Raw genomic sequence first — 25,356 nt, forward strand, 5'->3', positions numbered from 1 at the left:
GCTCAGCTTAAAATCATCTCAGATGATTATTCTAATTTTGTTTTGTTTTTCAGCCACCTGCACAAACTATGTTCAAAGGCTGGAAGTAGCAAGTATATCAGGGTGGCAAAAGATGCATTTCTCGTATTTCCAGGAGGAAAATCCTTTCCAGAAGTTCCCCCCAGCAACTGGGATAGCAGTTGGAAGCTTGCACTGAAGGCCAAGCAAGCAAGCAAGCATCTGGCTCTTTCAGATGCTTTGGTGTGAAATGAGCAGAGGAAAAGTGGGGTGGGAATGGCTCTAACTGGGCTGCCAACAAGAAGAGAGGCTCTAGAGACAGAAGCAGATTGGAATCTGGGCACCATCACTTACTGATTGTGAATGTCTCATATCTTTATGAGCATTTGGTTTTTATTCTACAAAATGGTATTTGCCTCAATAGGATGTAAGGAAGTTTAAATGAGAGACTGCTTAGCACTGTGGCTGAAACATGGCAGTCCTTTATGAATGCTAGCTATTCTTATTTAACCATTGGGAGACCTAGCTTAGGGAGGGTGGGTACAGGGAAAGTAAGTCAGTGATAAAGCCCTTTCAAATTAACAGCTACATCTGAACAATAAGATGAAAATATAAACCTCACTGGAAAATACTGATATTTCCACATGAAATGGAAATATCTGAAAACAGAAAAACATTTTGTCCTTCTGGTATCTAAGGGAAATATTAAGGGCATTTCATCTACTATTGCTGGAGAGCATTAAATAGATAAATATTGAACTTGTTAATTTTAACCTAACAGCATAATTCAATAGATCTACATATTCCTTTTTTTCCCCTTCCATCTGAGAACTGGAAACAATCATTTTTTTTGTCCTATTTTAAAATTTAAATTTATTAAAAAACAAAAGAAATGAGGTTTCACTGTGTTGACCAGGCTGGTCTCAAACTCCTAGCCTCAAGCACGTCTCCCATTTCAGGCTCCCGAAGAGCTAGGATTACAGGTGTGAGCCACTACGCCTGGCCTGGGTACAATCTTAAGGGGCTCAAGTGACTGATCTAAAAAATATTCTTTCTTATAATTTGCTTTTTTCTTTTTTTTTAAAGCATTAGAATGACTCCATTTCTTTTTGAGTTAGTATAAGAAAGAAAACATTAGGAAAGGTTCCTTTTTTGAAACCGAAGGCAAAGAAATACAGAATTTTTTGGTGGTGGCTACTTTCAAGACTTTGCCACTGCTTTTTGACAAATATCACTGTGGTAACTTAGTAGGAAGTACACATCAGTATAATTCTACTCCCACCAGAGGTTCCTCAATTTCACCTACTGTTAGCCAATATCTTCATCTTGCCAATGACGATGAGAGGCCACACAGTGTAGTGTTTATCCTAGAGTCTAGGTTGGAACCCTAGCTCCATCACTTACAAATGGTTCCTTCATCTTTCCACATGTGTAAAACAGTGTCATGGTGAAGACCAGAGGAAATGGTACATATACAGCACTTCACACGGCTCTTGATACTTTATAAGTGCTTATAAAGATCAGCTATTATGATTGCCCTTAATGCAATATTATACAACAACAGGTGTTGAGTTTCTAACAATAGTCATCTACTGTGATATGGTTGGGCTGTGTCCCCACCCAAATCTCATCTTGAATTATACTCCCATAATTCCCACATGCTGTGGGAGGGACCTGGTGAGAGAAGTGAGTCGTGGGGACGCTTTCTCCCATATTGTTCTCGTGGTAGTGAATACATCTCACAAGAGCCGATGGTTTGGTAACCTGTTTCACTTGGCTCTCATTCTCTCTTGCTACTGCCATGTGAGATGTGCCTTTCACCTTCTGCCGTAACTGTGAGGCTTCCCCAATCACATGGAAATGTAAGTCCAATAAACCCTTTTTCTTTTGTAAATTGCCCTGTCTCGGGTTTGTCTTTATCAGCAGTGTGAAAACGGACTAATACATACTGTTGTAGTTTTTACTTAATGGCACTATTAGTTGCCTATCATTCTTCCTTGGTACAAGAATCTCTGTTTTGTTTTGTCCCTTGTCTTACAAAAGGTGGACCCAGCCCAGTGCCAGGGCCTGAACCATGACTCATCTAAGTCAACTTGGCTATTCCATTCAACTTTGCCAGTGACTGGGCTAAGAGTAGGCATGTAACCCAGTTCCTATCAGAGAGAAGCAAGAGGAAGTTTGCTGGGACCTTTATCAAAATAATCTTCTTGTTACAAGAAAGCCCTAACCTGGGGCTCCTTCCTTCCTGACTCAAGTGAAGCAAAGATATTTGGAACTGAGGTGGCCATTCTGTGATCACGTAGTGTGACCAGTCCAAAGACTGGATGGTCTAGGTCTTTGAGCTTCTAAGCCCACCTGGAACCTCCCATCTCCAGGCTGTGGGTTGGGCAAGCTAATTCTTTATTCTTTCAGCCCTTATGAGGTTATTCTATCATTTATAGCAAAAGTATACTAAAATTGCACCCATTTCAAATTACTAAATGGCAAAAATATGTTCTATGTTATAACTATAACACTAAACCTGTGAGTAGCATGTTACTGAATTCTGATTAGTAACAAGGGATTTAGAAATGAAAGTCACTGATTTCAAAATCCTACAGTAATTGTTTCCAATTTGTATTTTTTCTCTCTTCTCCCTCCGATTCTTTTCCTTTCTTCCCTCCTTCCCTCCTTTCCTCCCTTCTTCCTTTCTTCCTTCCTTCTTTTCACAAAGCAGTTGACTAATTGTAGACAATATAATTTAAATGTCCACTCCTCTTCCCCTCTAGAAAGTGGTACTAAGGATTGACATGGTTAACAAAACACATAACAAAATAAAGGAAAAGAAGCTAAGATAAAATGGATTTTTTAATATTTAAAATGTGCTAGAATCTTCATTTTCAGTTACAATTTTGATCTTTCTTAAAGTTCAAGCATTTTAAATTGTTAGTTGAGAACAAAGTAGTTTACTCTGCCAGATGAAAATGGGCCAGGTTTTCAAACACCTTCAAAACTGATCTCTCAATTGGCATGAACTAGGATTAGCTTTCCTATAATGGTAAGCACTGGGGGTTTCTTATAAATGAAACGTAAAATCAGCAGGTAAGACACAAAAACATCTCTGGTGTTCCTATTTTCTTGCAGGTGTATTCAATCAAGTAAAACAGAAGGGAGACAGGTTGTCTTGCACCCTCAACCTGGAAGAGAAGCAGACAACAGGCGGCCACCACCAAATCATGAGGAAAGTGAAACAAAACACTCAGTGTGTGACCCTCAAAACTCCCTAAGGAAGCTGAATTTCTCATTAAGAAAGTAGAAGACTGGCCGGGCGCAGTGGCTCACGCCTGTAATCCCTTGAGGTCAGAAGTTTAAGACCAGCCTGGCCAACATGGTGAAATCCCGTCTCTACTAAAAACACAAAAATTAGCCGGGTGTGCTGGCGGGCACCTGTAATCCCAGCTACTTGGGAGGCTAAGGCAGGAGAATTGCTTGAACCCAGGATGCGGAGATTGCTGTGAGCTGAGATTGCACCACTGCACTCCAGCCTGGGTAAGAGAGCGAGACTTCGTCTCAAATAAATAAATAAATAAAAATGTAGAAGTTTAATTTTATGGGTGTTAGAACAAGTGATACTATAGTTAAGTCCATGTCGTCATTCAATTGCAAGCCCTCATTTTTAGGGGAGATTTGTTAAACAGGTAGTGTTCATAAACTAAACGTTGAAAAGCAGATTTTTTAAAAAGAAAAACTTCAATTTGTCTTTTAATTGGTGCTCTTACTTGCAAACACTGAGTTGTAAACTCACTGGTTACAGTCTGCTATGTTCATAGGCAATCTGTTCACCTAGGGCAACTCTTTTGTTTTAAAATTCTTTTTTTTTTTTTTTTTTTGAGACGGAGTCTCGCTCTCCCGGGCTGGAGTGCAGTGGCCGGATCTCAGCTCACTGCAAGCTCCGCCTCCCGGGTTTACGCCATTCTCCTGCCTCAGCCTCCCGAGTAGCTGGGACTACAGGCGCCCGCCACCTCGCCCGGCTAGATTTTTGTATTTTTTTAGTAGAGACGGGGTTTCACCGTGTTAGCCAGGATGGTCTCGATCTCCTGACCTCGTGATCCGCCCGTCTCGGCCTCCCAAAGTGCTGGGATTACAGGCTTGAGCCACCGCGCCCGGCCTGTTTTAAAATTCTTTAATGCTGTCACAGAGCTTTCTACCTAAGCTGTAGGCATTAAGTAAAGGTGAACCAAAGATGTTTCAGACAGATTTTCTAACAGCCTCTTGCATTTTTATGACCTTTCGTATTTCAGCATGGGTTAACTGAAACATGATATCTACTGAAATGTAGGAGAGTATCCTTTAGCTGTATCATGATATATTAAAAAACCTTCAGAATGCCAGCAATTTCCATAAACACCATATCTCACTTTATAGAAAAAAAAATGCCTGTCTCCAGACCAAGAATACTGGCACTTCATATTGGAGACAATCCTGTTCAGATTTACTGAGTTAGATATACAGTGACTTAACTGCAAAAAGTAACAACAGAAATAACCTGATAGGCTGTGTAGTGTGACAACTTTTTCTTATTCAGAATACTGAAAAGCAAGCTAGTCTAAGAAGCTGACCAACCTTAGAAAGTTAGGCTTGAGATCCAGCCTCTAGTTATCAGTCAAGTTCAATAATGTACAACTCAACCTCTTTCAGTCTGGCTTTAATGGTGCAGGAGAAATAACTGATGAATATCATGATGTTTACCGAAACCTCATTCTTCAGTGGAAGTATTCAAAACCCTTTACATTAATCAGTGACAGACAAGTGTCAGGTTTGTTCCTTTCGTATAAGAAAATGAGAGAATAAGCAAGCCAAGGTCACACACAGAAAAATAACAGAAAAACAGACAAGAAAAACCCAATCTTGTATTTATGCAGTTCAAACATTTTATTGATTTGACTTACAAAATAAACCATCTTATTGATTGGCTAAATCTCTCCTGCATAAACATAACATTCCAATGGAATTTTCCCAAAGTATTGCCCTAGTTAATCTAATACCCTATTCTTTTCATGGCTGCCAAAATACATATTTACCTATTTAAGGCTAAACTCAAAGAAGTTGGCCTGGTGTTTCTTAAGCACAGGAAAAATTTTTAATGTAAATTTAATTGTATATTTCCATAATGTTGTGCTTGTGGCATTAGCTGAGAAATCCTGGAATTTCAAAGCTGTCTTCCACTGCTAAACTACTTTGCACTTTGCAATTGATTAAGAACAGCAGAAGCAGTCAGAGTTGTATATCAAATTAGAGTTGATAAAAGCACTTAATGCAGATTTGAATGCCTTCTCAAAAAAGATTTCAACTCCCTTAAATTGACATGACAACAAATTCTTACAGTAGCATAAAAAGTATTAGCTGAAATGTTATGGCTTTGGCTTAAATTTCCATCTGCAGCTCATCAAATGACTAAACAGTAGAAAGGAATTAAACCAAATCAGACTCATTACAGAGTCTGATATGCTGGCAGAATATAAACTTTCACTGCTTAGCATCTGGAGTTTTGGGTGACTAACATTTAAATGCCTGTGCTTGTATATTCTGTGAAAAATAGAAAAGTGTAAGAATATAGGTGAGATATCTGATCATTAAATTTGACTTACGGAAATATATAATTCAGTTTTTCTCTCACACATACGGGGTGGGGAGAGAAAGAGAGAGAGAGAGAAACATAGCTCTTCTGTTTAATCTCCCAAGTATTTTGAAGAATGAGAGAACCACTCAGAATGAAAGATCACTGGCTTTAAATTTGTCCCATGTGCAAAATTCTGATAAACATGGTAACTCCTCTTCACATTTTTCTAATGTTAAGGAATGCCTGTCTGAAACGCTTGCTGCCCCATATTCTGAAATCTGGTCAAGTGTTCCAGGGTAAATAGCTTACATTTCCTCTTCTCCTTCAGCCATCTGCTAGAAGAAATATTTGAAACTGTTCTTACAGACCATTGCCTATACTTCTGATGGTTCTCTGATGTAGTGAAAGTACAAACCCATAAAGTTAAAGTCAACAGAATCTATGAAACACATTCTCCCACAATAAAATTTTCTAGGGCCTACTCTGTCTCTGAAACATCATTGGATACCTCTCCCTAGGATCCCTGAAGTCCTGGAAACTTCCGCATTAATGTACCTGGATTCTGAATCTAACAAGGAAGGAAGGCAAGCTATGAGAGCCTGGATGAAGGATCCAGGTGGGATGCATTTATGAAGCTCCCAAAACAAAGTGTGTACTGTGGTCAGTTGATGCTCAGTAAATAGGTATTAAATAGTGCTTGCCTTGCTTCTCTGACACTGTTGCATGTTGGAGCAATAACTAAGAAAAATTAATGCTTAGGTAGTAAGATTTGCAGTATAATCCAGCATTGAAAGGTAAGTAAAGATGTTCTTATGGAAAAGACCATTCCCATTGTTCTTCCAAGCCTAGAAGATGCAACCTTTTCAGCTCAAATAAAAAGAAGGCATTCTCTTATTCACGTAGCTAGCAGTTCTGTGACAGAACAATGTTGAAAGGAATATGATGAATAGCATCTATCAAATGAAAAACATTAGTATGAAAAAAAATTGAGGTTAAGTTGTGTATTATTTTTTTCCACAAATGCCATTCACGTTTCCAGGAAGTGGCTGCTTGCTAAATCTTCTGCAATGGGGTAGTGTGCAAATGGTGGATGGTTCCCAGAAGGCACCACATTAAGAAAAATTATAAATGTTTAAATGTTTTAAAAAGAGGACTAAGAGAAATTCTAGGGTACAAATAAATTTGGAAAATCACAATACATATGTTTTCGGACAGACTTACTTCTGCATTTTTTAAGTGATAAATACCAAGATATATTGCATTTTTTAAAAGTTTTATTTGAAGGTAAATACCATGGACAAAAATCATTATTTGTTCATTTAAATCTGATCTGAAACTTCTCAAAATATACCTACATGATGCCATGTGGGTATCTCATGCCACACAAACTAAACTTAGGAAGAATTAAATCTTACTCTAAACCACAAGTATTTAAGAAGAAACTGGCTAATTAATAATCAGGGCATCTCACTCATCAAATGAGGAAATGTGTTTGAAGGTGCTGGGCAAACTACAAAGCACTAAATACATGTAAGGTTGAGTACCAGTAACAGAACCTGCACAAAAAGCTTATATCTGTGTCTATCAGTCTACAGAACAGCCACGAACATAGTAAAATGTCATTTCTCATTAGCCCAAACTCACATCTGACACCAGTTCACTGTTAATATCACATAAGACTCAGAAATACGGAAGTTACTAATAAGATGATTAGAACATATGTAACCTATTTGACTCCTTAAATTGTACCCAAAAGTAAACTACTGAGTTGTGGGTATTAAAATGTTTTGAAACAGCTGTCTGTTTAGGATAGGATAGGAGAATCTTGGCATGTTATATCAGTTGAAACCTCTAAATATTGGCAACTTTCTCAAATGTCTGAGCTGTTCTCAGATTGTAAAATTATCCAGGTCATCTCTTCTTGCCTACTGCTGTTTGCCTTTCTATTTCAATTCTTGTTGGCAACTTCATCAAGCAGCATGCAAGAGCAGGCAAAGAAGTCAAAATTTATCTTTGTGCTGCCAGTCCTGTACATGATTTTATGGTGGAGCAGGCCAGAGCTATCAAGTAAATGAGACACCTGAATTACAGATAGATTTCCATTATCCCTGGAAATGTTCTCCCTGATCTCACTGCTAAAGACAATTAGTGAATCTGCTACTGTTTCCTAAACAGAAAAACAATACAGCAGGGAAACCTCAATCAATAAGGCAAGCAAACTACCATTCCAAAAGAAGTAAACATCACTCATGCTTTGTTATTTATTTTGAAACTAGGGAAAATATACCTAAAACACTCCTCACAGAAGAAATGTGCCTTTTTACTATAACCCAATTTTGTGAATGTCTGTATACATTTAATCAAATGATCACAGGGCACAGAAATGTCTATGTATTGCTTCCAATGACGGAAAAGACTTGTGAACACTAAAGGTCTTTCAAACAGGCCTATATGAGGGGATGGTGCTCTCCAGCACGTGTGTGTGTGTGTGTGTGTGTGTGTGTGTGTGTGTGTAACACACAGAGAGAGAAACAGAGAGACAAAGAGCAGGGAGGGAACGAGAGAGGGCAAAGAAGGCTAAGACCTGGCAGAGACATCAGCCAACAAAAATAAAAATGGAAGTACCTATAAAGCACCAAGTTCCTCACAGTGTTCTTTATCCTTCGGTCCTTTGAGTGATTAAAACAAACAATGCAAATATCAGCTGGACTGGGGGAAGGGTTTATGGAGCTTACTACCATCCTGGCTTTGAGCAAATCCCTATCTCAAGTCCCATTTGTTTCTTTTTTGGGGGGTTTTTTTGTTTTATTTTTTCATCGAAAATGTGCATGCTACTTAAACTCACAGGGTTATTGGAAAGAGTGAAGACAATAAACAGAGTGGTCATATGGCCTTCTTTGCTGAGGGCAGTCCCAGTTTGCACCCAGTGTCTCAGCATAATTATTAACTTTCACTCTCAAAAGTGTCACAGTTTGGAAAAACAATTTTGTCGTTGCCCTCTATATAAATCATGGAGCATAGTACTTGATACGGAGTGGCAGTTATTGTTATTCAAGAACTGTCCACGCATTTGAATGGGGAAAAAAAATCCCTCTGATTTGTCTTAATCATAAGCCCAGGGATAGATCCTTTCTATTTAGAGAGCATGGATGTTGGTTTGGGGTTTTATTTCTCCTTAGAGCTGTAAACTGCTTTAGCAGAAGTGACCCCATGGCCTTAGAGAGGGTGTGGACGGGACACTGGAGTAAGTCTCCTTCTAATTGCCTGGAGCAGTGCTGGTACTTCCTCTATTTAAACAAGCCAATTAAATATGCCTGTACTTGATCTATACCCCTTTGCTGGATTTAGGCAACTCAGTTAACCTTCTTAGTTTTCCACTTCTTTCAACCAAGTCTATATAGAGGTTAAAACTAAAATTAATTTTGAGATTTTCTTAAGCCTTTCTCACAGTGTCCTTCAGGTACACTTGCGACATAAAGAGGCATCAATAAACCCTGCTCTGCAGAGAATCTGAGACGCTTTCCATCCTCGCTTGCACATGACTTTTCTCTTTGGCCCCAGAGCTAACCCCATACTAACCAGCATTTCTATGTTGAACAGATCCTGTCCTTATCACTACAACTTAACTCACTACAACATACCTGAAAAATGCTGAATCTGATGCTCCTAATTGATGCAAGACTTTTCTAGAGCAACACTAGACATTTCACAATGCACACCAACCCCTTCCTACTGCAGAGAGATTGTTCGGTTCCCCAGAGCAGTTCATTTGTCAATGAAATTCTAAACACGTGGAAGAGTTAAAGGGCATTCAAAAGTTTCCCTCAATGGTGTATAGCAAGATTTGCCATATGTTATAGGAACGATTCACACTGCCCTGAAAAGAGCAAGGTGTTGAACAGATTCTGAATATACCTTCATTCACTGGGCCCTGTGTGTTCATCAGGCATCCTGGGGTGGACAGAGACACAAGGAAGCCCTTTAGAGATTTCAGATTAGTGTGGGGACTCACACACCAGCTCTATGAAGTGGTATACAGCAAGCCCTTCTTTCCTGGGAAATAGCTTGAACTATCCACTCTAAATTTGTTCTATAGCAAACCTAATAGGCCAACATGACTTTCTGCCACTAAGAAAATTCCCAGACCAACTCCCATGCTGCTAGAAAGTATGCGCTTAGGGTAAGTAGGGATACTCTAATAGTAAGTGAGGTGGAAAGTTAAAGTAGTCGAGGGGTCAAGTTAAAAAGTAAATCTGGGAGAAGAAAAAACCAGCCCAAAATAACCAACTAATTTTGACATTTATTCATGTAGTTCTCTTCTCTAGAGTGTAGCAAGTATTGATTACTCATAAAATAACCCACTTTGGATGCCAAGGCTAAGGGAAGCCGTGGTCTACGTCCGATTTGAAGTGGATTTAGAAGAGAGGAGAGCATTAGAATACATGAATATTATTTCATGTTTATTGGGCATTTACAATGTACTAGGTATTATGTTAAGTGCTTTATATCTTAATACCTCATTTACTCCTATGAGGTACCCATTATTTTGGCCTACATTTTACAGATGAGGAAACTGAGAGGGTGATTACTTAACTGTCCGAAGCCATGTAAGTGCAGGAGCAAGAGATCTGAACCAAGCCCATTTGGCCCTGCCATTTTTACATTCTAGGTAAGCGTGGCCTTATTAGCAGACTGATGGGTGTACAGGCATGAATTTGGGAGCGTGTTAGTTAAACACAGAGGAGAGTGAGTAGATTAAGCTTGGTTGGTTGGAGCAGAAAAACATGAGAGAGGATGAAGGAGGAGCTCAAAGAGGGTCCTGAGTGGCTACCACTGACACTCAGAGGCAAAGGGGGGCTGGGGAGCAGCCTTTGACTGTTAGGACACCACTGGAGCATTCCAGGTTCAACATGTGGGAGAAGGGGATGTGGAGGCTGTGGCCATGATCAACAAGGGGCTGCAGCCGTGAGAACCACTAGACAGCTGGGGAAGGGCTAGATAAGAGCAGGAAAGGGCAAAAGGACAGTCATCCAAGGGGATAGGAAAGCCTCCACATTCAGGTCTACATAGGACATGTTATTTCCAGACATCAAGGGCATTTTAATTCCCACCTCCATTCAAATGAAAGGGCAGCCTGACAGAGTACACGTGCCAATGAAGAGGAGACTACCAGAATGAACATCGAATGAAAGCTAGTACACCTCACTAGCCAGTGACTGATCTGTGTATTGGCTTGTGAATTCTTTGGAGGGGACTAATACATACATAATTACATTTTCCCCACAATGTGCCATTAAAAAAAATATGGAAACCTTTACCTGGAAATGCTTATGGAATTACCTTTCTTCTAACACCTTGCAAAACAGCCAGCCATAGTTATAGAGTTTGTTTTATTGCTTTTTAATTGCTGCACTTTTGTAAATAAGCACCACCATATAATTAAGAGGCTGAGACTCCATTCAGGTATGTGGGCAGACATCCTCGCCTCTCAAACTTGTGAGGCCAGGCATGCGCATGCAGGTGCGTGCAGGTGCAATTAGCCACTTGCCCCATGGTGCATCCTCTCAGCCAAGGTTACACTATATTGAGCCTTAGGGCTTCTGTTTCTACTCTGTTTTCTACACAGACAAATTCCTTTCTCTCTTTGCTGCTCAAAATATGTAAAACTTAGCAAGGAGAACTATGCTAGGTTGTAAGCAGGTTAGTGTTGTAACAAGCTTAAAGAACATAAACAAAGTATATTTCCCCTTCCTCTTTTAAGAACGGACTGAAAAACATTCTCCCCCTCAAAAGAATGCTGGAAAGCCACCAACTTCACTACTCTGAAATAAAAAAATTAATACAGCAGGCAGGAACTGTGTCTTATTCACCTCATGTAGCCCCACAGCCTGGCACATAGTAGGTATTCAATAAATATTTGCTGAATTAATTGGAAGAATTCAAAATTGTATCACAGATATTCTCAAAGTAGAAATGAGCAGTCATTTTGAATCATTTCCTGATGTAAGTATGTGGGGAAAGGAGTTTAGGAAGGGTGTAGAGAATATATACTTTATATAGAGTGATTTGAAAATAGACAAGGGGAGAGAGATTTTTAAAAGAAATCCCATTGGCCTCAGTATTGTCACAACATAATTTTCTATTTAATGGGGCAATAACAAAAATAGATGGAAGAAAATAGTCTGGTCTTGGAATAATCAAATATGTTTAAAAACCATATACTGATGTCAAACTCTAAAGTGAGTTTTTTCAGTTATTGGAAAACTGTTCCATAAAGAACACTGCATATCAAATTCTTTTCATTAATCAAAGAGCAGATAGACAAAGGAAGATTCATCCTTGAGTGTAAAGGATTATACAAATAATGAATCCAAGTTAAATGATTTATAGCTATGACAAATAAAGAATGGTGTTTAGGCAACAGTATTACTCCCAAATGGCTTCCCACTTGTAGAAAAACAGCTTCAGACAAGCCCCATAGTGTATACAGTGGTGCAAAATGACCTGGAAAAAATGGTTTCTATGGATATCACTTAGAGATGCACATCCCTGAAAACCTTAAGGCTGAAGGTACTTTAAGCTCTCTTCCTCAAAGCAATTACAGCACAGGTTCTCCTGCCCAGGTTTTGTTTACATAAGAACAATCTTGGCCACCGGTCATTTGTGTAGGAGACAATTAATCACTAGCTCTTTGAGCACAGGTAGGTTAATCAGTATGCACATAACACAATATTAAAATTTTCATGGGAAAAATTTTTTATTTAAAACAATAAAGGATCAGTAATACCTACTGGTCTTTTATCCAAAGCAACTACAAAGGCTGTTAGTGAAATAGAGAAGACTTGGTTTTTAAAATGTTCGGAAAATATAAGGCATCATTGATCACCTGAAGGCCTCATTTTAATTTGATTCCAGATCCACGACGGCTTAGAGGTTGTCTTTTTGAAACAGCGTATTGCTAAAATCCTTATGTAGGTCAGAAATGGAACTTCAGAAGCCATCATATTCTGCTATCCTAATAAATAATTAGGGTCAAAACCTCACTTGTTTATGTTTCAAAAAAGTACATTATTTGGACTATAGCAAACATTGGGATTTTAAAAAATTCGAATATTAAATGGCATTCAGAACATCATCCACATGGACGAGGGAGAGATCAAATAAATCTGCAGATGCCTCTATATACAAAAAGGATGTCATAGGTTTTGGACTATTAAGTACTTTTCCTTCTCCAGACAATACCCTAAAAAAACAATTACAAAGTACTCTGAAACCCTGCCACACCCCTTTGATTAAATCACACTTCAGAAAATATTTAGAGAAAGCATGAACAAATCAAATAAACATCAAGGCAGGAAATGCAGCCAGGAATGCTTGATCCTGAGCTCCCCCAGAGTCTGAAGGGCTGCCTCACTTGAAAATTTAATCAAACACAATCTACTGTAATTCCATTGCAGCCTTTGCACTTAAGGAAAGCTAGTTCAGTCTCTGACATTTTGATTTTCACAGCAGATGGAAGCAAAAAAAGAAAGAAAGAAAGAGAGAAAGAAAGAAAGAAAGAAAGAAAGAAAGAAAGAAAGAAAGAAAGAAAGAAAGAAAGAAAGAAAGAAAGAAAGAAGGAAAGAAAGAAAGAGCAAAGAAAAGAAAAAAAGAAAAACTTCCGTGGCTCACAAACATATGTGTCCAGTTGAGATTTTCTTTCTCCAGCCTTATGCAACATCCAGCAAACAAACAAACAAAAAGGTTATTTTCTATTACTCACTATTACTCCAGGATTTCAGTAAATATTTGATACTGATCTCAAAGAAGCCCGAATCCTGCTGGCTGGCCATGTCTGCGGCATACAAAGAGGCTGGGAGGACGGGCAGCTGCCGGGAGCAGGTACCGGGCGTGATGCGCCTGTCACAGGTTGTGATGTCAGCGCGGGGTCAGGCGCCGAGAGGCAGCTCTGCGGATTCACCTCCGGCTCCAGCCGGGAGTCCTCATCTAAAGGACACCGCCGAGCAGAGAGAGATGCTCGGCCGCTCCTCCTCCTCCGGGTCCAGGACTTGCTTCTTATTTGCTGGGCGCTGATCTCCCTGCAGCCCTCGGAGGCGGCGGCCGCGCTGCTTTCATTTCGGGGCTGTCATCACCAGAAACGCCGGCTGCCGGCTGCCCACCAGCTCGGCTCCAGTCAGGTATGGAACCGAGGAAGACCCCACCTGAACTGGGATCGGCTTTCTCCTGGGAGGGAGGGTTTCTAGGCCGGCCTCCCTGACGCGATGCAGGCAGCCTCCGGCCCTCACGGCCGCTGCAGGGCTGAGGGATGGGCCAGGAGCGCCGCCCCCTGCCCCTGGCCCCTGTCTCAACCTGAGTCGCGGCTCAGCCTCCGCCTAGGCTGCCGGAGGAATTTTCCCAGCTTCGGTGGATCCTCTCTCTTCAGCAAGGTTTCCCGTGAGCGGCCCGGGTGTGCTCTGGCTGCTGCTTCCCCTTGTGTCTGTCCCTGAAATAAACACAACTGCAGCACGCTGCGGTAAGCAAAGCTGCAGCCCTGCATCTGGTTGCAGCGACGGTTTGAAAAACCCCATCCGTCAGCCTCCCTGCAGTAAGGAGGCTCAACAAGAGGATACTTGTCTGGGCTGTTTCTTCCCTGCCTTCCACATGCACGGTGGAATCTGCATTTTGTACTTTTCCCTCCCAGAAATGCAGTCTTTTCAAGGGGCACTGGAGCCTGAACGTGTGCACTCTAAGGGAACAGTACAAACTGCTTAGGTGGCTTGTTTTTGTAATGTCACACATTCCACAATGAATCTTATTCTCAAACTTCTCATTTCTAAGACTCACCAAGCCCAGTGAAGCTTATTTTATTTTATTTGTATGAAAAGGACAAGAAGCAAAGCATTAGATTCCTTGCTTTACAATGGCTTTTGATTTCACGAATTCTTGATATCAGGTGTCCTGATATTGGTTAGCTTTGTTTCACATTATCATTTAGCTTGACCAGGGGATTAAATCAGAGTACTGTATTTTAATAATGACAGGCTATGTTGGAGGAGGTGGGATTTAGCCAACTATCTCATAAACCACAGGATCCTTCCCAAGTCCCAGTACATTCATGATTAATGTTTTCTAAAAAACAACAAAAAAGTAATAAACCATGTTAATAAGTATTTAACACAGCAATGTTGGGCAAACTCCCCAAATCAACACACAAACAGGACTTCCTAGATTAACAGTTCATTTTAGAAATGGAAGGAAAAGACTACAATGTACTTTTATTTTTGTCTTAAAAATATTTTAAAAATTCAACACTAAATAAAACTTTTAAAACTATGTCCTGAAAGGCCCTAAGATACTTTATCAATTTAATCAGTTTTTCAAACTCATTACACTTACCCAAATGGCAAGCACTCAATCACTCAGATTTCCAGCTCCACTTATACACTTTATTCTGATGAAATCTCTCATCAGATTGACTTCTTTTTAATTCATGTGCATACTCAAGTTGCTGAGCTGATTTTATCACTTGTACTTTGAATGTATGGATTCTAGGTAAAATAAGACCCAAAGGTTTTACCTTGAAACAATTATTATATCTGAAAATAAATTTCATATTTTAGATCAGCCCATCTGATCTGGTGCTTCCTCAAGACTCAGATGGCAATGAATAAACAGGCAGGCTACACGGTACCCTGAGATTAACGATGGCACAGGCTCTCAAGGCAGGGCCCCATGTTGGCTCCTGGCACCAGCGCTCACTAGCTTTGAGCCCCAAAGTAAGTTATTAACTTTGCTAAGCCTTCATTTCCTCATCCGTAAAATGGGGTTGTACTTTCTTCCTACAGTTGCTGGAAACAATAAATAGCACTATATATGAAAGGGGTTCAGCATAGTATTTTGCCCATAGTTAACACTTCATTACATTTTAGCTACATTGGTTTTTTTTTTTTTTTCTTTTTCTTTTTATGAGACAGTCTCACTCTGTCGCCCAGGCTGGAATGCAGTGGTGCAATCTCGGTTCACTGCAACCTCTGCCTCCCGGGTTCAAGCGATTCTCCTGCCTCAGCCTTCCAAGTAGCTGGGGTGGCAAGCATGCACCACCATGCCTGGCTAATTTTTGTACTTTTAGTAGAGATGGGGTTTCACAGTGTTGGCCAGGGTGGTCTTGAACTCCTGACCTCAGGTCATCCGCTTGCCTTGGTCTCCCAATGCATAGACATGAGCCACTGAGCCCGGCCCATTCCTTCTTACTATGAAACCTTTGTGACTCTAGAATAGAATTCTTTTTTTAAAAAGCTAAACACTTTTTTTTCTTTACTCTTTATGTGGTTTAAAAGATATATTACTTTTGAACACCAGTGGTAACTATTTGGGGAGAGCAAGTTGGTGACATTTAAAATCAGTTGCAATAAGCAAACATGCTATTGTATATTGCTACTCAAATACATAGAGATTCTCTCTGTTGACTTTATTTGCTAAAAAATTTAACTGGCTTTTTAAAGTTTTCAATACTTAAATATATAAGTTGTCACTATTTAACTGCTACAAACATACTAACTTGCTGAGAATGTCACTCATATATATTTCAAGGGAAACTATCATAAAAATGTAAATGCTACTTAGAAAATAATGTTTTCAATGGCATCTGGCTTTCACTGTGAAGAGTGAATCAGCAACTAAGAGCCCAGTTTCTGTCTCTTAGAACCTGAAATCTTGTCCAGTGTATGCTTTTTTTTCATTTGAGTACCTTTAGAGAGGGCATATACTGTAAAAGAACAGAAAAGGGCTTTTGTTTTGTTGAAAGGCCTACAAATCAAATAGAATGACACCTGCTGCAAGCTGAGCTGAAACATTTATCCTTTTGTCTCCTCTCTCTCTGGGGGGCTTAAAAAAAGTAGTCAGAAGAGGCACCTGGACAGAGGTACTTTAAAATACAACCGTAAAATCTGAATGTGTTCCTGGCTTGCTAGTGACTTCAGTTATGATTTAAGAGGACCTAAAGCTATCCCAGCTTTCATATCTGTAAAGAGGAGGGATCCTTCCTTAAAAATTTTAGGAGAACATACAATGAGTCGTCAAGCATGGAATCGGACATAGATATTGGGGGCTGAGTGAAAGATAACAGTAATACAGGAAAAGTGGAAGGCCTCAGAAAATGGTATCAAAGAGTGGGAAAAAGGCCGGGCGCAGTGGCTCACGCCTGTAATCCCAGCACTGTGGGAGGCCGAGGCGGGCGGATCACGAGGTCAGGAGATCAAGTTCATCCTGGCTAACACGGTGAAACCCCGTCTCTACTAAAAATACGAAAAAATTAGCCAGGTGTGGTGGCGGGCGCCTGTAGTCCCAGCTACTCGGGAGGCTGAGGCAGGAGAATGGTGTGAACCCAGGAGGCAGAGCTTGCAGTGAGCTGAGATCACGTCACTGCGTTCCAGCTTGGGCGACAAAGCGATACTCTATCTCAAAAAAAAAGAAAAAAAAGTGAGAAAAAGTCGGAAAGTGGCCTGACACAAGTGATGACACTAAATGACACCATCTACATCTGTTGAATATAAATAGTGTACTTAAAAATACATGTATTTTTATATTTAATCCTCACCTCAAACCTATGAAGTAAATACTGTTATTAGCCCCATTTTACAGATGAGAAAATTGAGGCTTAAGGAGGCATAAAATAAGGTCAAACTCATATGGCTGGTAAAATTTAGGTCTATTTTAGACCCTGAGACATTTATCGTAACTTTGTTTTTTTTTTTAATCACAAGAAAGGTGAGAATCATGCTTACCAAGTTCTTCAGAGAAAGTTCAGGAAGAAGCTGGGCACAGTGGCTCATGCCTGTAATCCCAACACTTTGGAAGGTCAAGGCGGGTGGATCACTTGAGGTCAGGAGTTCAGGACTAGCCTGGCCAACATGGCGAAATGCCGTCTTTACTAAAAATACAAAAATTAGCTTGGCATGGTGGCACCCACCTGTAATCCCAGCTACCCAGGAGGCTGAGGGAGGAGAATCACTTGAACCTGGGAGGCGGAGGTTGCAGTGAGCCTAGATTGTGCCACTGTACTCCAGCCTGGGTAACAGAGCAAGACTCCATCTCAAAAAAAAAAAAAAAAAAAAAAAGTTCAGGAAGAGATGCTAAGGTACTCCTTAATATAGCAGAGGTGCTTCAGGTCCCATCGACTCTCCCAGCCTATTCACTGCCTTCCTGCCTGGCTTTAGCCTGGGTGACATATTCCCTGGGGGCTGTATCCAATTCCGAGAAACCGAGAGAAGAATGCCTTTATTTTTCACATTAATTTGATTCATTACACAGGTTGTGGTTTCTACGAGAAGAATGCTTTTATTTTTCACATTAATTTGATTCATTATACAGGCTGTGATCTCTACAAGGATGCCTGACCTAGAGTGGAGGTGGGGTGATTGACGATGAAAATCCAGTCTGAACTCCACTCTCCAATTTGGCAGGCACAGAGGTGGCAATGGGCTGCTTCTACCCTGGCATGGGTCTGCATCAGCCCAGGACTCAATTCAGAGGAAGGGGTGCCTATTTTTTTTCATCAAGATACCACATGGGCTGGTGGTAGCTCTGGGTGGTCAGTGGGAAGGAGGTAGGTGGTCAGAAGAAAGAAGTGACCCACTGGTTACCTGTGTACCTATGTCCTAGCAAGCCGTGTGTAGCAGAGTGGGATGACAGTGGTAAAGGATACAGGGATTACATCTCACAATCTATGGCATTTACTCTCCTCCTGCCTTGATCCCGATTATAACCGTCTGTCCTGTCTCTTCCTCCAGAAGACCTGTGTCTTACTCAGCTTTGTGTTCCCTACATTTCCATAGCACACAGTAAGTCCTCATGCAATAAACATATGTTGAGCGAATAAGTGAATGAGCAAGCTTGTCATGCCTGCCTGTTATCTGCTGCCTGTGGAAAAAAAAATGTGTAAGAAATGCAATTGTTTTGTTTTAATTCATACTTAATTTACTTTTTTAAAAAGCATTTTGGACAATTTTTTGGGGCTAAATTGTGTGGCATTCAAAAAATGTGAAAACAAAGCCTTGCAAACAGTCTGGATGCATGCCAACATCAAGAGCCATTACCTAATGATTTTAAACCATCTGATTGAGTTGATTGGGTTAGGATTGGAATCCACCCCCTTTCCTTGTAGACGGATGCACGTGGGTACACATGTGTAATTACTGTCACAGAGTGACATGTACATTCATGAACAGAATGTGTTAGGAAGAAAAGAAATGTTTCACTAGCATCCTGAGGAAACAAAGGAAATCACTAAATGTAAGAAAATAATTGTTTTATCAATTTTTGATCAGCAGTCTCAACTTCCAAAAAAGCATGAACTACATTATATTCTCACTATTATACATTGTATCTTAAGAACAGTCCCAAATCAAATTAAGCATCCCCTGAATTGAGATACAAAGACAACAGTTACAATCAATGGTGACAAGTATGGAAAAAGGGTTTTGTTTTTCTTTAAACAGCAGAATAAGAGGGCTTTTAGAGATAATCTAAAGGACAAAGTGTTGAGATAAATAACAAACTTCTCTTTTGACCTATTTTTGATGAACAATTTGGACAGATCTATCCTATCCTAAGAAATATTAGAGAAAAAATATGAAATGATGCCACACAATGTCCATGTGGTAAGCATCCAACACAATAATCATTCCCTTAAAAAAAAATCCAACCCACATATATAAATCTTCACAAAAATAGTTCAGCAAGTTTTGAAAAACATTTACTCCATTACTATCCATTGCAATTTTTTTTTCAATGAATTGAAATACATTTAAATTTTTTGAATGCAATAGAACTTCATTATAGCAAAGCTTGTTGTTGTCCAGATTCAAACATAAACAAGAAAAATCATGTCTTCCAAAATTGTTTTCATTGAAACATAGCAGCAGACCTCATTTTTTCTTCCCTACTCAGCTCCCCTGCGAAGGGGTTTTATACGGAACCCAGAGCCAAGGCAAAGCAATAGGAAGTCTAGCACAATGGGAAGCCCCTGAAGGGTTTAAGCAGAAGACAATAAAAGACCCTGAGAAGCCCAGGGAGTGGAGGAGAGAAAGCCTGGAATTTACTCTGCTTTCTGCTCTGCACATGGAAGGCCCCCTCCTTCTGTCCATTGTCACCCAAGGTGTTTTGATAGGTCTAGAGCGGGGTAAAAGAATGGTATTTATTGAGGCCTAATATTGGGGCCTGGGGCTGGGCTGTATATCAGAGGGCATACGCAGACAAAGCTGAACAAAGGGCACACTGACTGGGCACCTGCTGGGCACTTCTCTAAAACTGGCACTGAGACGTCATTAGAATGAATTAGAACTAGGGCACCAGTTAACCCGGGCCTGCACACTAGTGAAAGGAAAACTGAGCCTCTCCTCTGACCCTGCCTCAGACAACTGAATGGTGACTTCAAGAACAAATATTCAGGCCAGGTGCGGTGGCTCACGGCTGTAATCCCAGCACTTTCAGAGGCTGAGGTGGGCAGGAGTTCAAGACTAGCCTGGCCAACATAGTGAAACCCTGTCTCTACTAAAAATACAAAAATTAGCTGGGCATGGTGGCGGGCACCCGTAATCCCAGCTACTCAGGAGGCTGAGGCAGGAGAATCGCTTAACCCAGGAGGCAGAGGTTGCTGAGACCATGCCATTGCACTTCAGCCTGGACAACAAGAGTGTAACTCTGTCTCAAAAACAACAACAACAACAACAACAACAAATAATCAAAGGATATTAATTAGAAGGGAAGTGACATTGTAGACCAGACCATGCTCTATCATATAGAAGCTGTACTGCTGGCAAAGTTGTTGAGCATCTTATGGCCTCATTTTCCTTGTCTGTAAACTAGTGCCTTGTTACACAAATCTGTTATGAGGATTACATGAGTGCCTAGGCAGATGATAACTGTTATGTAGCAAATCTGTAGCGAGAAATGAACCCAGAATATGCAGCGCAAAATTCCTCTTTAACTCCACAGTCAGGTTAGGAAAAGAGAAGAGAAAGAAGGAGAAGAGAGAGAACCTGCCGATCATAGAGAGACCCTCGCTCCCATCCACCTCTGCTGGCTACGAAGGTAAGGCAGATCTGCCCACAAGGCTGTTAGTTTTGGAAAGGTGAAGAAAGTCTACATACATGCACATACAAACAACTATTACTTAACATTTTAGTGCTTCCAATGTTTGGTGCCCAGGGTAAATTTCCATTTGAGTAGAGGTTCCGGTTAGGCTAGTATCATCTCAAAATTTACCTAATTTAGTCTTCTCATCAACCTCTCAAAGTAGGGCCTGCATATTTGGATATTATTAACCTGTAGCCAAAACCAGGAGATGCTGTGGTTCATATATATTTTGTACACAAAGATTTGACCTCAATTTCTGCAGAATAAGGTCATAAGCACACTTAGTATTTAATGTATTTAAAGACACGCATGCAAAGAGAAAACATGGCAGCATTTCCCCCACTGCCCCTTAGCATGAAAGCATACAACACTAATGATAACTTTATTATCCTATTTTTGAATAACACCAGCAACCTGAGAAATTATTTACGTTCAGATACAAGCAGGTCAAATATAACTGGCTAAAATTGAAGCCAACTATTAATACATAATTATAAAATATTAAGTCCTTTCTGAAGAAGCAAAAAATGGCATTTGCGGCTGGGCACGGTGGCTCACGCCTGCAATCCCAGCACTTAGGGAGGCTGAGGCAGGTGGATCACTTGAGGTCAGGAGTTCAGAACCAGCCTGACCAACATGGTGAAACCCTACCTCTACTAAAAATACAAAAATCAGCTGGGTGTGGTGGCGGGTGCCTGTAATACTCGGAAGGCTGAGGCAGGAGCACTGCTTGAATCCGGGGGGCAGAGGAGGTTGCCGTAGGCTGAGATCGAGCCACTGCACTCCAGCCTGGGTGACAGAGCAAGACTCTGTCTCAAAAAAAAAAAATAAATAAATAAAATGGCATTAGCTTTGCATATTATTATTTACCAAAAATGCAGACACATACTGCTTCACAGTATAAAAAACACTTATATTTATATCAGTCATCATCACCCTTTAGATTTGCCATCTACAGGAGAACTAAGAAAATGTTGGTTCTTCCCTGCATGAACGATAATCTAGCAAAACGAAAAAATACAGCATTCTCATAGTTGTATGAAGTTATTGGGTGATATTCCTACTATTTGGTGATAAAAATTAAATACCTTTTAGGGCTAGAGTGAATATTCCCACCAATGTTCCCAATTTGACACACAAAAATAAATATCAGAGTTTAAGTTATAAGGGAAAGATCAACTTTTCCTCAAGATACCATTTACTGTACATAATAATTAAAACCTATAATTTTCAAATCAATGAAGTTGAGGAAAATTAGAAATTTTGGATAGTTTTTTTAGTGCATGCTACTTAAATTTTACATTTTTTTCCTTCTAGGTGCTAAAATGTTTTTTCTTTCTAGGTAGGACCATGTTTATAGTTACCTACTAGCAAAGGTTGAAGGGCTGGGAATTAGGAAACTCGTGATTCTGCTTTTTATTTTGACCCTGATCCTCTGACCTTGGACGTGTTATTTATCTACTAAAAGAAGAACACTATTTCCCAGCCCCAGACTGCCTCGTCTCTTAGGACAAGCCAATGCTTGGTTTTCTATACCACTGGGAGGAACCACTGCATAGGAAAAGCAGAACACCGGGTAATAAATTATTCTGTATAACTCTTTGGCAAACATTATTTAATTTTTTGGCAATAGATTCACCTTCTTGGTTATGTTCTAATAAAGCTCATGTCAAGAGTATCCATGAAAACACACACTGGCTGACTAGCAGGAGAAGCTGACATAGGACCAAAAAATAATTGGGGATTAGAAAGCGATAAATCAATATAAAAACCATCAAGCTGTCTACTGTGAAGTTAATGAAGTAATTCAAAGTGCTTTGTTCAGCTTAGAGGAAAACCAACAGAAACTATATAACTAGACAATTCTTGTAAATCAGGAATAAACAATAGTCACACACCAGGTTATTATCACTGAGATTAAGGACAGTGGTCTAGGGAATTAAGGATATGTTACAGCATCACTTCACTTGGAACTATCACTTTAAAAAGAAGTGTATACCTCACTGAGCATCACAGATTTCACCTTCAAAGTTTTCAACGTGACCATCTGTTCATGGAGCTGTCTGGTACAGGCCCCAGGTTTCTGCCTTTTAGAAGATGGTGGTCTAAGCCTGACAACAGTGGGGCAGAAAAACCCACACATCACCTTCCCTCTCACAGACGACGTTTAACTGTACAGTAGTAGAAAATGTGATTGTGAAGGAGCAAGTATATTTCAGAGGACAGAGAAAGTCTTACAGGGCGTGTGTTTAGAAAGGGTGGGGAATCACCACCCTCCTTTGACCAGACAGGCAGGGCTTTGTGTAGGAGGGTGGGGCTGTCAGAAACTGTCTGAATGATGGAAGGCAGCAGCTTAGCAGGCTAGTGGGAAGAGCGACTCCAACTGCACGGCTCAGCTTAGGAGGCACAAGTGAGGTCAAGAGTAATGATCTTTGCAGACGTCTGTAGGGGTGAGATCACTCTGAGAAGCCCAAGGAAACAGAAGTGGACAGTCATGGTTCTCTCAGTGTTAGCTAAGGAGAAACTCAAGCTCATGGTCAGATAAGCCCTGCTCCACCCAGTAATGGCCCCAGTGATCCACTTACGTGTTTGACCTATTTCTTTCTCATTCATAAGGTGCACATGATACTGCTCTTTACATAAGGTTGTTTCATGATCTTAAAGGAGATTATGTAGATGAAAGGGCTTTGTATTCCCAGGGTGCTAATATTAGATTCTCAGGGCTCCCATCAGTGTAAGATTCAGACAAATAAGAGGGTGAGTGGTCCCTGCTCAGCCCGTCGCCCTTAAAGAAACACACTGGCAACTTCCCTCCTTGTAATAGCCTGCTGGACTTTTAGTTTCGGGTTTAGGGAGATGCCAGGGGTGTCCTGCTCTTTAAGTGGCCATTCATCAACTCCAGGAATGTGCTGGTGGTTTGCCTGAGTCTTATCCAAATGCCACTCTGGATTTTGGATAAATACAGGATGGGTGGCAACTGTGGTCAAATTACTACTCCACCCTACCACAAGCCTTATTTTCCACCTTCTTTGCTCCTCAAGGGAGTTTCCCCTTTTTCTTATCCTTTAAAATTATTTTAAAATATTTATTTGTCTATGAATTCTTATATCCTTACCTTGGCATATGATTTTCCCATATACAATTGAAATTTTGTGTTCATTACAAACAAGGGGTAGCAGAAGTGTAAGGGAAGGGACATGGACGTGGGCTTCACCAGACTTCTGGATGAAAGATGAGATGACTAGACAATTCCAATAGTGAGAAATGTATTAGGAAAAAGGCCGAATACAGAAAAAGTACAGCAATATGCTCTCCTTTGGCTTTATATCTACTCTTCCAGAGGAGGAAACTGAAATTTATCAGGGTGAGTCCCACAGCAGAGTAATGATAGTAACAATAACACTGATTATTGCTGGTCATGTGATAAAACCAAGACTGGAACTCCGATCTGGTGCTAAGCCAGCCATGTCCAACAGAAATGCAATGCAAACCACACACGCAATGTTAAATTTTTTAGTAGCTACATTAAAATAACCAACAAGAAGTTGGTGAAGTTATTTTTAATAATCTATTTTGTTTAACCCAATATGCCAAAAATCATTTCAATAATTAATGAATATAAAAAAATTAGTGAGACATTTAATATTTTTTTGTACCAAATAGTTGGAATCCAGTGAGTATTTTACAGCACATTTACATTTGGACTAGCCACATCCATCTTGTGGCTATTGTGTACCATTGCTATTGTGTACCACAGTTAAATCCTGGGTTGCAGTGTAAAATGTACCTTATATTGTGAGTCATGGTTTTAAAAAGTTTGAAATCTTCATACTCTGCTAGTGAGAATGCAAAACGGTTTAACTACTATGGAAAGAATCTGATGGTTCCTCAAAGAGTTAGACATAGAATTACCATATGACCCTGTAATTTCACTCCTGTACACATGCCTGAAAGAAATGAAAACAAGTTATCAAACAAGTATATGTTGCATGTTCATAGCAGCACTATGCCTAATAGCCCAAAGTCTTCAATGTCCATCAATGGATCAATGAACAAACAAAAGGTGGCATATACATGTAATGCAATATTATTCATCTGTAAAAAGGAATGAAGTTTGGGAACATGCTACAACATGGATGAACCCCAAAAATGTTATGCTAATTGAAGAAGGCCGGACACAGAAAGGTCACATATGATATGATTCTATTTATAAGACATATCGAGAATAGGTAAATCCATAGAGACAGAACGCACATCAGCTGTTGCCTGGGGCTACGGGGAGTGAAGAACTGGGAGAACCTGCTTAATGGTGAAGGGGTTTTTACTTTGGAGTGATGGAAATGTGTTGGAACTAGATAGAAGTGGTGGTTGTGTAACACCGCGAATGTACAAAATGTCACAGAAGGGTCACCTTAAAATGGTTAATTATATGTTGTTTCACTGCAATAAATTATTATTATTTTTTAAGTTTGTTCTAGAGGGTCTTTCCGTTTGTAGTGTACTCATTTGTGGTGCTGCTACATCCCCACCTAGTGGTAGAGGCACCTTCTGTCTGGACTCCAGGACTGAAGATGCCTGACGGCTAGGAGACCACTTTCATATCACAGCGGGAGTTTAAGATCTGAGGTCATGCCTAGGCCCACGCC

General features: G+C 40.2%; 1 protein-coding gene and 1 long non-coding RNA gene across 7 annotated transcripts in view; one reads left to right on the forward strand and one right to left on the reverse strand.

The window, feature by feature from the left end:
• Window positions 1–14,081, reverse strand: part of FRY (FRY microtubule binding protein) — a 270,718-nt gene extending 256,637 nt beyond the window's left edge. For all 5 annotated transcript variants that reach the window (XR_004443018.1, XR_004443019.1, XR_004443020.1 and 2 more), the window contains exon 1: window positions 13,359–14,081. Coding sequence is in view for 2 of the 5 variants with exons in the window: in XM_033235758.1 (XP_033091649.1) it covers window positions 13,359–13,428 (70 nt within the window). In the remaining 3 variants the exon portion in view is untranslated. The remainder of the gene's footprint in view (window positions 1–13,358) is intronic.
• LOC117097691 lies at window positions 13,641–25,139 on the forward strand. 2 transcript variants are annotated; one of them, XR_004443033.1, is made up of 4 exons: window positions 13,683–13,773; window positions 15,196–15,351; window positions 20,570–20,665; window positions 22,053–25,139. It is a non-coding gene; the product is annotated as an uncharacterized LOC117097691 (long non-coding RNA). The 2 variants fall into 2 exon arrangements; XR_004443032.1 differs by lacking the exon at window positions 15,196–15,351 and having other exon boundaries at window positions 13,641–13,773.
• Window positions 25,140–25,356: the final 217 nt, after the last annotated feature.

Source organism: Trachypithecus francoisi, unplaced genomic scaffold (genome assembly GCF_009764315.1).
Source record: "Trachypithecus francoisi isolate TF-2019V2 unplaced genomic scaffold, Tfra_2.0 Contig01461, whole genome shotgun sequence".
NCBI classification, from domain to species: domain Eukaryota; kingdom Metazoa; phylum Chordata; class Mammalia; order Primates; family Cercopithecidae; genus Trachypithecus; species Trachypithecus francoisi.